Here is a 17028-nt window from a genome sequence, read left to right on the forward strand (position 1 = left end):
AATGCAATAATAACACAAAGAACGACGCGGAACCGTGTTCAAAAATTTTTTTACATCCTCAAATTTTTTATTTATCGTTAAAAAACCGATTTTTGGTGTTTTCCGACACTTAAAAATTCGTAGCTCGTCTGCATTTTATCCGCTTTCCAATCTTGAAACAATTTTGTTGAGGTAAATGTTAGTCCTTATGACGTATGTCTTCTATTTTTCACGCTAAGCAAAAATAACCACTGATTTTTCAACACCAAAATTAAATTGTAGTCAATTTTTCCAATCTTTGCGAGTTTAACGAGATGTTGTCGATAATATAGAAATGAAAGGTTTATGTATCAGTAGAAAGTCTTATAGCTGTGTCTATTCCGAATGTAAAAAGCATTTAATTTCAAAAATCGATTAAAACGTATCGAGTAACGAATTTTTTTGTAAAACAAAAAAATCAGTAAACTGAAAGTTTTGTTCACTACTTTCATATTTGCAAATTTAATGCGGTTCTCCGTTATTATTCGCGAAATACATGTATAAATAAGCATATTTACTCACACCTGTGTGCATTCCGAATCTAGCAAGCATTATTTCATCAAAATTGATGAGAAATTTTCCAAGTAAAGAACGTTTTTGTAGAAATAAAGTAAAAACAGAACATTCTCGAGTTGAACAGAGACCGTAGAAGAATATTTTAACATCAAAAAGAAAAAATAATAATGCAAAAAGTAACGCAATTTACTGACTTACTTCTGCAATTTTCTGACTTACCTGGACGTAGTAAAGGGTGTTTTTTTTAGAGGTTAGGTTTTCAAGTTGGCACTACTTTTTTCGCAGATGGTCTTTTTGACAGCTGTCACTTGATTTATGCTCAGTTTGGTTTGCCATTTCATAATGAATAGACTTACACCTGAACAACGTTTGCAAATCGTGCAAATTTGTTACGAAAATAATGGTTCGGTTCGCGCGACGCAATGCGCGCTGCGTCCAATATTCGGTCGACATAATCGTCCATCAGAGTCACTAATTCGATTAACCATGGATCGGTTTCGCACCACGTTTGCTCTAGTGGATAATACGCATCCTCAGAGACGTCGTACAGTGCGCACCGAAGACGCTATTGCTGCTGTGGAGCAGAGTATCGAAGAAGACCCGAATGAGTCCATCCGCCATCGCGCGCAGCAATTGGAGATGTGCCCATCCACTTTATGGAAGATTTTGCGGAAGGATCTTGGTTTGCGGGCTTACAAAATCCAACTCGTGCAAGAATTGAAGCCGAACGACCATCAAGCGCGTCGCACGTTCGGTGAATGGGCCCAAAACGAGATGGCCACCGATCCCGATTTTCACAAGAAAATTTTGTTCAGCGATGAAGCTCACTTTTGGTTGAATGGGTATGTCAATAAGCAAAATTGTCGCATTCGGAGTGAACATAATCCACAAGCCATTGCTGAGACGCCGTTACATCCTCAAAAAGTCACTGTTTGGTGTGCTCTATGGGCAGAGGGAATCATTGGTCCATATTTCTTTAAAAATGAAGCCGGCCATAATGTTACAGTCAATGGAGAGCGCTATAGAGCCATGATTAATGACTTTTTCGTGCCTGAATTGGACGATGTTGATGTGGACGACCTTTGGTTCCAACAAGATGGCGCTACATGCCATACAGCCAACGCAACAATCGATTTATTGAAGGAAACTTTTGGTGAGCGCATTATCTCGCGCCGTGGACCTGTGGCGTGGCCTCCAAGATCGTGCGATATAACACCGCTGGACTATTTCTTGTGGGGCTATGTGAAGTCGCTTGTCTACGCAGATAAGCCCGAGACGATTGACGTCTTGGAAGAGAATATTCGGCGCGTTATTGCTGACATACGGCCCCAATTGCTGCAAAAAGTGGTCGAAAATTGGGCCTCTCGGCTGGAATTTATTCGAGCCAGCCGCGGCGGCCACTTGCCCGAAATCATTTTTAAAACATAATGGCAAACCCTTATCTTTATAATAAAGCTAAATTCTTGGCCATAACGTTAAATTATATACGTTTTATTTCATCTTGAAAACCTAACCTCTAAAAAAAAACATCCTTTATTACCTAACTAAACCTCACCTAACCTAACGTTATCGAAATCAATCCAACCACTATCGGTCATGCGGTATTCTCTCGCAGTCTCGGTTCAACTGGATTTTTGAAAATGTGGAAAAAACTTTTGTAAAACAAATAGTAACTTTTACAGTTTTCAATGTATGAAGATGAAAAATAGCTTACTTCAAGCACATTTTATTGGAGTTTAAAAATATGTATATACATAGGTATTTGTGGTGCCCGTTGGAGAATAGTGGCCAAAAAATTGCATCACATTGAAAAAAACGGGGAAAAATTGCACAAATCAGAGCTTGTTATTGAAAATTTCTTTTGAACGTCAATCGCTCAATCTTAGAATTATAAACATTCATAACGCACATACACTCCCCTTCCCAAGACCATATTGAAATAAAACATCGGTTGAAAAATCGGGTTTTTAACAATAAATAAAAAATTTGAGGGTGTTTTGAATTTTCTAAACACACTTTTGTGTTGTACTGGTCTTGATCTAAAACGTGCACTATATCACTTGAAGAGTTCTTTCGATTTTTTTTATTTTGTAGCACCGTGTAATGTGTGAGCGAGTACTTGAATTTCCGAGAGCGAGGGAGATATTAACATTTTTCTGATAGTCAAGCCGCGATCAAGGCTCTGACGACGCCACGTGCAGATCTAAACTAGTCAACACCAGTAAGGAGGAGAACAAATCTCTTGGGTGTGCAGGTAACATTTCTCTGATCTTTGTTCCAGGACATAGGAACATAAAAGGAAATGAAATTTCTCATGACCTTGCAAGGAAGAGGACTGAATAGGCCTCAGAGACCTCCTACCCGGTCATCAGCATCCCCTTGACAGTAGTTAAAGGGGAACTGCACAAATTATTTCTTAGGAAAGTGCAGAAAAGATGGATCTCCATTTCTTCATGTGCTATTTCGAAAGCCCTTTGGCTCCAGTGCAATAGACGGGGGACTCAGAAAGTCTAGGAGACTTCACGCCATTCAATTTCCAAACAGGGAGCTGTGTTTACCGGTCATTGGGCGCTCGGCCCACACGCGGAAAAGTTAAGTTTACTATTTAACCCCCATTGCAGAAGCTGTGGAGACCTTTCAGAGAAGGAGACGGTTGAGTACTTTCTCTGTAAATGTCCGACCTTGGCAACTAGACGATAGTCTAAATTTTTTTATTTTAAAACAACATCTAAGTGCGTCTTTTGAAAGACCCTTTATATGCGTTGATGAGTGAGAGTTTGTGTTCACATTTAAGTGCTTGAAATTTTATTGCCCTGAGAATACAAGTAAATAAATTCCAAAAATAGCTCACTTAAGTTTGTTTACATTTTGTGAGCAAAAATAACCAGCTGGTTGATGAAAATAAGTGTCTAAGAACATCGCAAAGGCAAATGTGTTGTACGCATAAAAACAGGGTGGGCCACCAAACGTTTGGTATTTAATTTCGCCTATAAATAGAAGATGAATATTTTCAATGCATTTCATTTTACTGGAAAGAGTAAACCTTGCCTTTAAGCATGGAACACAATTTCATTTAAATGGCTTCAACGTTGACTCTGCAATACGAGATTTTTTCTAGATTTTTGCATATTTTGTCACTTATCTCATCAGTGGTAACTTTTATTTCATTTTTCAACTTCTGTGTTGTCTCTAAATTCTTGGCGTAGCATTTGTTACTAATGACGTCTCAAAAAAGCAAATAGTCCAATGGCGTCAAATAACGTCAATTTTAATATTTCTCAACTTTTTTCAAGCGAAGAAAAGCAAACTATATATTTTTAAATTTGTAACCATAAACTAAATTTCCCACAAAGTCAAAGAAATGTACAGCTCATTTCCGAGTGCTAGATGAACCTCCCTGTATATAGTTGTACACACGCTCATTCGTGTGTGTATTATTGAATAAAGTAGCAGCGCAGCAGAAATCGCGTTATTTGTCAAACGGTACAATATATGTAAGCGTTAAAACAACTTTTCAAGGTGCTGATTAAACATTCAAAGCTATTCCTCGATTGAGGGAAGAGCGGCATAACTTAAAACAAAAATCACCAAAAATGGCTGCAGAGTTTTCAATTTACTATGCCTCCCTAAGTAAAAGTAAATACCCATTTTCATCTAATAATTTGCTGCTAATAGACTCAGCTGATTTATTGACGTAACCGGGGTTGTGACAGCGATTTGTATACGAAAAAACTGAGAATGTGTTCGTAATTTATGAAAACAAAACCAACACAAAATTCCACAAGGCGCATTTATTAAAGGTGGTGACACTAGACCAACAACAACGTTTTGTACGTTTGATTGTCACGGCAAAGTAGAAAACAAAGAATAAACTCGCCTTGTTTTATTCTGTGCTGACAGCCACATGGACACGGCGAAAGAAAAAAACCACTCAGATGATTTACCGATCCACCCGAGGTGAATTGAGTCCTATAGGTGGCGCCTTTCCAATACAGTTTTTTTATTTTGCGCGATTTTGACAAGTCCGACGTTAGTTCCCTTTCCAATACAAAACAAAAAAAAAGGGGAGTAATTACACGTTTTTCTGGAATTTCAGTGAATGGCTTGGTTATATTAATTTGTGAGATTTAAATTAATCAAACTAATGAAAACGAAGTGTCGTGTGTTAAATTGTGAAAGCACAAATGCCTTCTATCATCATTGGATACCACCTTTAATAGATTCGCCTTGGAATACCAAAAATGAATACCGCCTTTCTAATTCGGTGCGAAGTCATGCCCCGAGAATTTTCGCCAACGGAAGAGTAGGGAAAGCAATAGAAAGAGTCAAACACTAGAAATTATACACACACTTTCTTTTTACGGCATCATCCGATAAAAATGCAAAAAAAGCAACACTTGGAGGTATTTTTTACATTCCGTGCTTTCACAATTTAACATGTGGCACTTCATTTTTATTAGTTTGTTTAATTTAAAAATCACAAATCTTAGCCATTCATTGAATATTTACGAACAAGTAATTTCTCTTGCTTTTATTTGCTTTGTTTATTTGTTTTGTTTTATTTCTAGTGATGACATCAGCCGCTTGTCAAAATCGCTAAAAATAAAGTAGCGGCTTTAGGAAGGCGCCACCTTTAGTATTCTGTACACCGAACAATGACTGATTGTTAGAGTGTGTGTGAAGACGAAGCTACTGTCACAATTGTCTTCGAAAAAACCAAACCTTGTCACCTATCATCCTCGTAAATAGATATTACCATGCATTTTTTACGCAATACAAAAGAAGAGCTTATTGATAGTACTTATACTAATACCCCAGAATTCCTCAATCTAATGGCATGTGAGTTGACGATCTCGCGCAATCATTACACTCACAGCATCGAAATTTTCTGGCAGGAAAACTGATTTTGGACCAACTTTCTGAAATTAAACGGTAAGGGAACAGTGACCTCGAAAAATTTCATCATGTAAATTTTTTACGGTGCTCATGACATTGGTAGCCATGTTAGCCATTTGACTTTTACTGGTATTGCGATATCTGCATCGAAATATAGGTATCAGATTCAAGATTGAAATGTTTTTAGGTACGCGTAGGATAATGATTTTAGTTCATCGACGCATCACGTCGAAAGTCATGAAAAATATTCGCACGAAAATGTTCGTGGATTAGTTCCATTTTTTTTTTTTGCCGAGGTGATGTAAAAATGTTTAAAGCCTCTGTTAACAACATTAACGTGGCTCACACATCAAAACGTTTTTAATGGTCTTTTGTCAAAATATCTCAGATGGCGCCTGACAACTCTAGAAATGCCCAAGACCGGAAATATAAATAGCAGCCCTCGTATACGAGTTTATCAAACGTAAGGGGTTTCGAAATCCGTATATTAATTTGTGTCCCCCAATAAAATTTTACTTTTCTTGTACCTGCTAATGTTGTTTTTGTCACATAATTTTGAACCAAAATACAGGGTGGGCCATATAGCGTTTGCTTTTTGAACCACCTATTTTTTTGAGAATGGTAACACAAATGACTTGTCAAATGTGTTCATAATTTACTTAAAGGTTTGACATTTACGAAATGGGACGCTATACGCTTGAACAAAATTGGGAAATATTGAAAACCTATTTCCAAAGTGGTGAGTCTTCTTCTTCTTCCGCGGTTACAGTAAATGGCGAGCGTTACCGTGACATGCTCAACGACTTTTTGTTTCCAAAAATTGAAGAGGATGAGATGGACGACATTTGGTTTCAACAGGACGGTGCAACTTGGCACACTGCCAAAGTTACACTCGAACTTTTGGCTACCGTTTTTGATTTCCGATATCAATTGGCCGCCTCGGAGCTGTGATTTAAGCCCGTTGGACTATTTTTTGTGGGGAGCCGTTAAGGACAAATGCTATGCGAACCATCCAGAGACGACTGATGCTCTAAAACACGAAATCGAAGTGAAATTCATGAAATTGGAGCCCAAACAATCGAAAATGTGCTTAAAAATTGGGTTGATCGAATGGCCTACTGTAAAGCCAGTCGTGTCAGTCATTTGAACGATATTATTTTTCATAAATGACAATGTTCAATCTTCAAAATAAAAAAAAAAGTTTGAAATAATATTGATTAGTTTGTTTTTTTATAGCCGATTCAAAAAGCAAATTTCACATGGCCCACCCTATATGTGTATATGCATATAATACGAATGAACGAAAAAAATTACAAAGTCCTTGTACGCAGGACTTTGCTTCTAAGTGTAGAAGAGTAGATGTTTTGCTTTCCATTAAAATCTTCGTAATTATTTTAATTAATTATTAATTTTATTTTATTAAAATCTTACAGATAAGCCCCAATACCCAGTGCGGTGATGTTCTGGTCGACAATACATAGCAGTTTCGTCCTAATAAACAGAAAGAAAAAAATGTAAATTTTCTGCATGAAACCGCAAGCAAAAGCGAAAATCCGAATAAAACATTCAACTAATTTTTAAATAGTTCCAGTGGTAAATTATTATTATATTAAAAGGAAAAATATGTTTTTTGGGGGGTTTTCTCAAGCTTAAAGCAATAAATGATTGATCGCTTTTATAATGCATTAGGGGGCATCACCCTTTATATGATATGTTACCGTTTTCAATCGGAAATATAAAATTGATTGTATTATATTTTAAGACTTTCTCCAAAATATTTCGGAAAAATATTAAGATAAGCTGCATAGGTTTGAAAGTACCCTCGAAAATCTAATTTTTCTACCCTTTAAGCTTAAATTCTTCTGCCATCTAGTATATTTTGGAAAAAATAAATATTGGACAAAATAAATATTAAAAAAGATAATCATTATATTTATAAAAATCTCGACTTTTGGAGCTATTTTCAAATCGGTCGAGCTCATGTAAATCTTAATGTATTTCGGAATTATTGTGGCGAAAGTCTGAAACTATAATACATTTTATAATTTCGTTGAGCAACCTGCAACTTAATACTTCAACGTAAGCGTAATGAGTAACTCATACTTTAGGTTGGCTGGTTCAAGTAGCCCGAGACTTCGGCTAATGTGATTAGGAAATTATGTTAAGTAAAAGCATTGTTAACCTGAAATTATGCGAAAACTGGAAAATGCAATGAAGAAAATGATAGTTAATACATTTATTTACATATGTACAGTATCGGGCAAAGCATTTGCAACTGGCATAACGTGTTAAGATTTATTTAACTTTTAAGGATATTCTTTTAAATAATATAATTAATAATTCTGCCTTTCCAGGCATATTTCTTCGTAGCCATACTAACTCTTTGTGAGTATATACGTAACTTACAGTAGAGCTAGAAAGCATTCAATTTATTTCCACAGATGCACTTTCCTCTTCACTATTTTATTGTGTTCAGACTTTTTAATAGTCTTCCATAATATTAAGTGAAATTAATCTCACTTTTACAATCTCTGATCCATTCGTAAAAATATTTATTGACTGCATTTGCGTTTGCACTTCGCATTCCTAGACGTAAATTTGCAATAAAATTACAATAACACTTTCAACAAAAGTCATTACATATAAATATATTTTACATTTTTGCTAGAACTACATACATACATAAAGGTATAATTGAATATAAAAATGCATGTGTCATTTATTTTTAGTTTTCAAACGTGATTTTAGATTTTATCGACTGTTGATTTGCTTATTGTTTATGGATTTGAGTGGGCTTTGCAAAGTTTAAATTTCAGACACAACACAATAAATTTCATGCAATTAGTTTCGGAATGAGCACAAATCGAAAGTTTGCTATTATTTGGTTATAATGCGTTTAGAAAATAGGTAAGCAAAAGTTATAGTTTTTTTGCAAAAAGTTTTTTTTCCCCCTAGGTCGGACAGCCGGTATAACGAAGAACAAATAGATTTTTGTGATACTTTGATTTCCTTCACAGTTTTGTTGAACGCATTTTTGTTTCCCAATAGCTTTGTGTGCTTAAAAAAATACATATAAAATATATATTAACAAAACAGCAACTGTTTATATGCAAGCAAAAACAGTTCATATGACGCATCCTTTGCTCGCAGTAGCTTAGCATACGGTGTGACGTCGCTTGACCGTTCGATGTAATCTGGGAAGAGGTCAGGTGAGGAGGTGCAGCATCGCTTTGCACTGATGTTTCTATTATGTACATATAACTTTATAAAATATATGTTTTTTATTGCTCTATTTCTTATATCCACTTCTAAACAGATCATCCGATTGCGATTTCTAGAGTTCGGATTTTGTTCGGATCTGCTAAATGGCGCTGGAGTCCAGATCTCTATTATTATTTTATTACTACTTTGATTTATTGCAACCCCAATAAGGATTCATTTGAATAAATTGCCGGCAGCTTAGCTTCAAACCAATAATATACTATAGGTATATCAGGTAAACAATATTACAATTAAAAATGTAAAATAATTAACAACTTTACAAAAAATAAAGCAATTATTACTCTTATTATTATTATTAGTATTAAATAGTATTATTAGGAGATTCATCCCTGGAACCAAAAAATCTACATATTTTGCCACCTTCATGCATTCAGAGTATTTCTCTGAGTCGAACTTTCTCAAGATTTTGCTGACAGTTTTATTTTCAGTTTCATTCAGCTCATTTCGGAGATATTCGTAGCATGTAGCGTGTGGCATAAAAATAATCATTTAATTTGGTTTTTAAATAACAAAATGATTTTAAGTAATGGAAATCTTTATTTTAACCTCCACTCACTCCATTGTTTGTCTTTTTGTATACTGTAGTTGTCTTCAAGTGTCAAATACGATTGACGTACGACGCCATTTGCATAAATTATAAAACTTCCAATAGCGTGATTAATTTTGCATTATGATGTAATGCTTTCGAAAAGGGTGTGGTCATTAAAAGGGCTGCAAGGTTCAAATACTCGCATCTGTTCTCATAGTCTCTCAACCGCGCCATCGAAAGCATTATATTCGACACTAAACCTCTTTCCAGTAGACCTGAAGACAAAATATACGCTAGTAGTGCGGCAATAAGATTGAACCCTCAAAGTAAGGTGGTCAAACATTCTTTACGGCCACTTTAATGTTCTAATTGGAATTTTGCAGCCTCTCGGACTGGTGGACTATGCACCCCCGCCTACAACTGTCTTCATAGCGTTCATTACCTTCCTACCCTCAAGGAAAGAGTAGAAACGGTGCGATTTAAGACTGACCGAGCCGATGTACATATGTGTACACAGATGGCTCAAAGCTCGAGAGTAGGGTGAGTGGAGGTATATATTCCGAACATCTAGGGATCTCCTGCAGTTTTCGGCTTCCTGGCTCTCTTAACGAGACGACTGAGTCATTTAACCCAAAGGTAACATGGGTTCCTGGCCATTGCGACATCGAAGGGCAGTGCAAGGTCGATAAAATAGGGAGACTTGGCACAAAGTTGACTGATGAGCACATATTGAGTGTCATAGGCAAAGCCTTACAGGCATGTAGACGTAACGAACCTACCCGCGCAGAATCGCCCAACAATTGTAAACGGACAGAATATCTGCTAAGCCAAAATAAGCAAAGCATAGTCTTAGCACACTGATTACTGTTAAACGGCGGCACTGCCTAATATTAGACACGACCAGAGGATGGGCATGTAGATATGTGGCTTCTGCAGAAGCTGTCTAAATGCGGAAAAGGAAGAACCGTATCTTCTATGCCGCCGTTGTATCTTCTATGCCGCTGTCTCGTCCGATGGGCGGAAGTAGGAATGTTCCGCAAATGCCAAGTTGAAGGCAACCGGACGAGGCGCAGGTTGCGGATAGTGAAAGGCCTTTAGATATGAAGGTTAGCTGTGAATAACCAATAAGAAGTTCCGGACAGTATTCAGCGGCTAGGAGGGGGGAGTCTTAGAGAGGTTTTTTGGTTGCACTGAACTTCTTGCAAATCCTGAGTACCTATGATTCCCCTAGTGTTATGGCGAGCGTTTTGGCGCCATTCAATTACCAGTCATGCTAATAATCTATGTTTTTATGCATAGTTAGTCTCTACATGAGTCGGTAGGCTCATGTTGTAGGCACAGTAGTGGAGGAGCTCCTAGTGAGCCAACGGTAGCATCCGGGAAGTTTACTGTCAATATCTGTTTAGTCATTAAAGGACGATAGGTGCTATTAAGATGCCGCTTTACATTTATAACTGTCGCTGGAAATCTATCAAGTAGGATAAGATGGATCAAAACCCCGAGATTGGAAAACCTCCAAGAGGTAATCGTGCATCCAGAAATCTCCTTGCTTCGGGAGCCTGCACATCGAATTTGGAGGTGTAAAATTCATACAGCATTAACACGAGACCTTTTGCTCCAATGGAAGATAAAGGAAATGATGATGATGGCACTGTCCTGCTCTATCCAAATACAGATTTATCATTTTAAGTAAATAATTTTTTAATGAGTTAGAAGATCTCAGCTCGGTGGAAATCATTGACTTTCTAAAGATTCTGAACGGTTCACTTTGGTTTTAGGAGTGATAAATGCAAGTTATCCCCACGGTATCACAATAGACTATGAGCCTGAGTGGGGGCCATAGTGGGCAACCGCTACAACCTAACCTAATCTTTTGTTATTGTGACTCTGTCGAAAAATAAAACTAATCGGGTGTGCCTTATTTGAACATTCACAGACTTTTTTTACCCTAATTTAATTTCAGGCTCAGAGAGTATCAGCGTAGATTTTTTCACGAGTCATTCTATATGCCTAACTCTGCTATTTTTAATTTTCGAATTTCACTGCATGTTACTCACATGAGTACACATATACACTCATATAAATATATGTACATATCTGAATTTATAAGAGTAAAAAAATTAATTATGAATTAATTAATTTTTACTGCTCACAATTGAACTAAATGCCATAATTCTTACATGCGCACCTACCCGAAGAATAGCAAAAGTAAATATTGCAAATTAATGAAGAAAAGCGAACGATTATGGCTATAAAAATGTTTGCATTCGATAAATAAATTTCACTATACAGGCAATTATTCAACCACGAACGTTCATCTATGTAGAGCAATGCAATCTAAGCAACCCATAGCACACCCACCGCCAGCAAATACGCAATACAAATATATGTATGTACATATGTATATATAAGTATATGCATTCAATCTAATCATTCGTAGTGAAATGGAAAATCATGGGCGAGGGTTTGGAAATATGCGCGCAGGCTGGAAAATATTCTAATTCATCTCTTAATTTCCTTAAACGCTATGCCCTTGACTTACGACACAAGGCAAGCCAAACCGTAGTTAGATGCAGAGAGGGGTAACCCCACGCTAGGCTGATGTTTATCAACGTTAGACGTATGTATGTAAGTACAATATAAGCACACATACATACATACATATGCGCAACATAGTTGAAGACATACGAGCACATATGGGCATTCCTTCATGTTATTTATATCAACGTCTATGAAATATGTTCAATTTCGTTAAATTAAACCTGCCACACATGTACATACATATGTATGTATTTATACGTATGCGTATGCGTGTGTACCTCAACAATGTCAAGTACGCAAGCACTCATACTTATTCCGACGAGTAGTGAACCTCTCTTACTGAACCAATTAAATACAAAAAAAAAAACACAAATGACAATATTGGAGTAGATTTATTTTTGTGGCGCAAGCAACGCCAAAGCTTTTATCTACCAACATATGTTGTAAATAATTAAATACTGACTTATAATTAGTTTCTGCGTAAGCCAATTGCATCAATTTTCATTTTCCAAAGTAGTTACTGTCATTTGAATAATTGATAAGACTCTCAATTGAGTGAAAATCAACTCAACAGTCAAATCGGGTCGGGTTTTCTTTGGTTTTAGAATTGCGGCACGCTTAAGTATGTAACTACTTCCTCTATTTAGGCAAAGCAGGTGGTTTCGCGTATGCTAATTTTTTAATGTATCTACTTTTGTATACGTCTAAATGTGGGGTTGTATGTAGTGTTTATGTGGCTTTTTCGAATGTAGGTGTGATGGTGGGTCGGTGTGCGCAATAAACTGAAATTTGATGGATTATTAAATTGAGTTTTGCTTGGCATACCCTTACGGGCAAAATAATGGAAACACGATATTTAAAATAGATTTTCCTACTTTTTTAACTTTCTATAAAAATACCAGTTATTCTACAACGAATAACTTATCAATCACAATTTCGAGCTTCGCACAAGATGAATAAAAATTCGAAAAATTTAATTTAAATGAAATTTATTGTAAAATGAGTTATAATTTTATAAAAAATTTATGAAAATTAAAAGCACAAAAAAATAATCAATATGACGCTACACTATAAATTTGTCTGTAAGCGTATGTGTATTGGGATAACCCAAAAAAATGTTTTTTTATTCTGTATGTAACCCCTCAAATTCGTTATATGGCGAAAAATATTACACACCTATTTCTAATTTTTTTTTCTTAATATTTATCTGGTGCACAGGCAGTTTGAAAAAAAATGATAAAAATGATAAATATAAAAAAATAAATAAAAATGATAAATATTTTTGTTTTTTACTTTTTACTTGTTAACCTTTATTGAAATTTTGAAGGGTATCATTTTTTAGATATTTCTGTAGGAAAATTAAAAAATATCGATGTGTAAAAATTGTTTAACAAATTTACGGAGAAGTACATTTCTCTCATGGGAATTCAATGAACATAATAAAGTCCATAGATTTTTTTCACAGTAGTGGTGGTGGTAGCGGTATAGGTGTTATCTGATTTCCTTAGTTCAAGCCCAATTAGCACAAAAGATGCCATTTTAATACACCACTCGTAGAACCACTACTTTTTAGTAATCGAACCAGCTTGATTTAACTATGCATCTGCCTATGTCGTAATTTTTCTTTTCTGCAATTTCTTTCAAATTGACCAACGAGAATTCCCCTAGCATTCCAGTGTGGCACTCACCCAGATAGTGAAAAACTGTCTCTTTAGATTCTTCTTGATCGCATCTTACATCTATTGTTGTACGGCAACCCCATCTTCCTGACATTGGTCTCCCAAAGGCCCGTGGCAGGTTATTGTTGACGTAATTCTGAATGTGGCTGCTCGTGGATTTTTGGTCAATTGGTCAATTTTCCATTTGTAACGAAAGTGTGTTGCACAGTGGTATGAGGAATGAGTGCCGATTTTTGAGATACAGTAGTGGTCAAAATAATAGCAGTAGAAATATTACCAAGTTTTGACTATTTATTTTTTATTTCATTTCTTTTATAAAACAAAAAAAAACAATTGCCATAAAGCTCGCATTTTTAATGATTTTTGATTTCTTTTTTGTTTTTGTACGAAATTGCAACTTTGAATTATATGATTTGTGTTGTATTTGAAAAAAATTAAAAAACAAAGGTAGTAAAAAATTAAATTAAAAAAAAAGGTTAATAATAATAATCATGTTTATTATATTACACAAAAAAATCAAAAAAAACATTGTACAAAATTTAAAGCTATAATTTAAAGATTATTGCTGTGTTAAAAAAAAAATAAATATTGTACAATACATTTTTTTTTTAATTCAAAAAATTGTTTGCAAAGTTTGAAACTTCGACATGTATTGTAAATTATATACAAGATTTGAAATTTTGAATTATTTTTGTACATAAAAAAAAATTATTAAAATTTCAAAACAATTTTCTAAGTTTGCATTTTTGAATTATATGGTTATTGTTGTATTAAAAAGATTAAATAAAAAAATCATTAAAAACAAAAATTTCTAAAATTTCCAAAAAATTATGTATAAGGTTTGAAATTTTGAATTATATGGATATTGTTGTATTTAGAACAAAAACAAATTTATTTAAAAAAATGTACAAAGCTTGAGTTTTTCAATTAAATGGAAATTAAAAACAATTCATTTATGATTGCAGTAACCACAAAGAAAATTAAATTAATACAACAATATTAAAAAAAATTAAAAAATTAAATGAAGTTTTAATGATTTTTTTGTATTATAATTTTGTACAAAACTTGCAACTTTGAATTATATGATTATTTAAAAAAAAAAAATATTATTAAATTAAAAAATAACTCAAAAATAATAACATTTATTTTACAAAAAAATCAAGGAAAAATGTAAAAAACTTTGTACAATTAAAAAAAATAATTTATGAAGAAATTAAAAAAACAAATTTCAAAAAAAAAAGACTTCAAGCTTTGAATTATTTAGTGTTTTTTTTCGTATTAAAAAAAATAAAGATTAAAAAAAAATTAAAAAAAAATATTAAATATATATCGCGCTGTTATTATTTTGACCGGCACAACATATTTGAAAGCTTTCTTCACATTTTGTTTTCGGTCAAAAGTGCAATATACTATAATTTTTCAAAATTTACTTTTACTAAATTCACTAAATTTGTTTATAAATAATGTAAATTATTGTAGAAAAATAGAATCACGTGAATATATATATTTACAATAAGGTATTAAAAGCACACTTGAAAACGTGCCAACGGTCAAATCTAGAAAAAATAGTCAAAAGTGCAAATGCAAAAATAAAAACGAAATAAATCGAAAGTAAAAACCTATAAAAATAAATATGTGAATATTTGCTGACAGAGAGCCAAGATTACCTTGGCACACTTACAGTTACATACGTATGTATATACAAGTAGCTTACAGTCATGTTTCTTTACCGGGGAAATGTTATGAAGGCTGCTGCGATTACGAAGTTTCTAGCTCTGTAGCAAGGACTTGGATTGTACTGGGTAAAAAATATAAAATTTCTTTACAATTTGTAGGGTATGAATGCACTTTTCAGCATCAAAATAGGGCAATTAGGGAAATGGAGAATATTCGTTTTTTAATATTCAAATAAATCTCACGCTTGGTCACTTGATACCTCAAATATTTGATTCAATACTCTCACCCGCTCCACCAAACTTTCAGCGCGACGCGCAAAGCTTGCACGCCGATCGGCCGTTGTTTGTGGTGCGCCACGATTTATCACCGCAATGGGGATCGGTTGTGGAGGTAGATGTGATGGGTGGGACATGGCGGAGCTGAAAAAAATAAATAGAAAAATATTTATAGTTTAATTTAATATGAAAAAATATGTATTTACTTAAAAAAACTGGTAAACAGGCTGCAATCAGGTTTTTCTTAGAAACCTCTACAAATTCTTTAACAGAGACTTCAAGTATAGGGTGAATGAAGAGGTTTACTACATTAAGAAGTTTAAATAATTTTTTTTATTTTGTTAATTCTGTTATTTATATAATTTGTTTCTTTTTAATTAATTTAAGAGATAATTAAATTTTTTTTATTTAAGAAATTGTGTGCCATAATAGGCCTGGTTATGCGTGAACTTCTTTAATCTCTTTCAAATCCTATTGAGTTGAATGAACTCATTTTTCGACGGAGTTATAAAAGAAAAATGTTTTCAACATTTTTAACCTACAATCTTCAATACGGTGTTTAATATAAAGGGTGATCAACTTAAAGATATCGGATTTTAAATTGAAATAAAACAACGAAAATTCAAATTGATTGGGCAATCTTTATTATTCTTGTGTAGATCCATTTATGAAATTTATTTCTTAAAGATAATCCCTTTCAAATGTTGATCGCAACTGCGCCGTAATTCGGCTATCCGTAAACACCAATTTTGAATGGCCCGCTGGAGGACTTCGGTTGGTATCTCGTGAATAACTTTAGTAATGGGTTCCAATGCCTCAATCGAAGCTGGTTTATCCACAAAGCATTTAGACTTCACATATCACCAAAAATAAAAGTCCAAATTGAGATATAGCACGATCGTATGGAATGTAGCTCCGTCTTGTTGGATCCAAATGTTGTAGATATCACGGGCTTCAATCAAAAGGCATCAAAAAGTCGTTTATCATGGCGCCATAGCGTTCGCGATTCACTTTTGCATTGACAGCAGCCTCGTCTTTGAAGAAATATGGACCGATGATCCCTCCAGCACAAAACGGTTGTTTTCAATGGATCTAATGGCTGTTCTTGAATGGCTTCGGGTTGCTCTTGAGCCCACAAATGGCAATTTTGCTTATTGACGTAGCCATCAAGCCTAAAATGGGCCTCTTCACTGAGCCTTCATAGTTGGCCTGAGCCCGCGATGAAAACTTTTCACTTTATAAACGTTGTTGAAGCGTAAGTCTTTTCATGATGAATTAATACTGAAAAAAATTAGGCATTTACTTTGACAGTAGTCACGTGTGATCTGTCAAATAACCCCTATTGGAAAAAAGTACCTCCAATCTGATCACCCTTTATTTTCTTTAAAAAAGTAAGGCACTGCATGATGAAACTATGACAAGAGCTGGGTGCAATTCCCCCTGAAAGAGAATCGGAATTTAAATCCTTTTTCGAAATTTTGTTAACTTATGCCTAAATGGGATTCATCCGGTTTATACCACAAATGGAGTTGTGTCTGGTAATTGTAAATAGTTCTTGTAAAATTCCAAAAATCCTTAAGTCTGCAAAGTGTACATCGCGTTCAATTTCCTTATA

The 17028-nt window shown here is 34.6% G+C and overlaps 1 protein-coding gene across 3 annotated transcripts in view; it reads right to left on the bottom strand.

Moving 5' to 3' along the window:
* Window positions 1-17028, bottom strand: part of LOC128871670 (uncharacterized protein ZK1073.1) — a 126987-nt gene that overhangs the window by 102048 nt on the left and 7911 nt on the right. For all 3 annotated transcript variants that reach the window (XM_054113610.1, XM_054113609.1, XM_054113612.1), the window contains 2 exons: window positions 15398-15557; window positions 6862-6921 (listed from right to left, as the gene is read on the bottom strand). In XM_054113610.1, coding sequence (XP_053969585.1) covers window positions 6862-6921; window positions 15398-15550 — 213 coding nt within the window. In that variant the 5' untranslated portion in view covers window positions 15551-15557. The remainder of the gene's footprint in view (window positions 1-6861; window positions 6922-15397; window positions 15558-17028) is intronic.

Source organism: Anastrepha ludens, chromosome 2, assembly GCF_028408465.1.
Source record: "Anastrepha ludens isolate Willacy chromosome 2, idAnaLude1.1, whole genome shotgun sequence".
Classification (NCBI taxonomy): domain Eukaryota; kingdom Metazoa; phylum Arthropoda; class Insecta; order Diptera; family Tephritidae; genus Anastrepha; species Anastrepha ludens.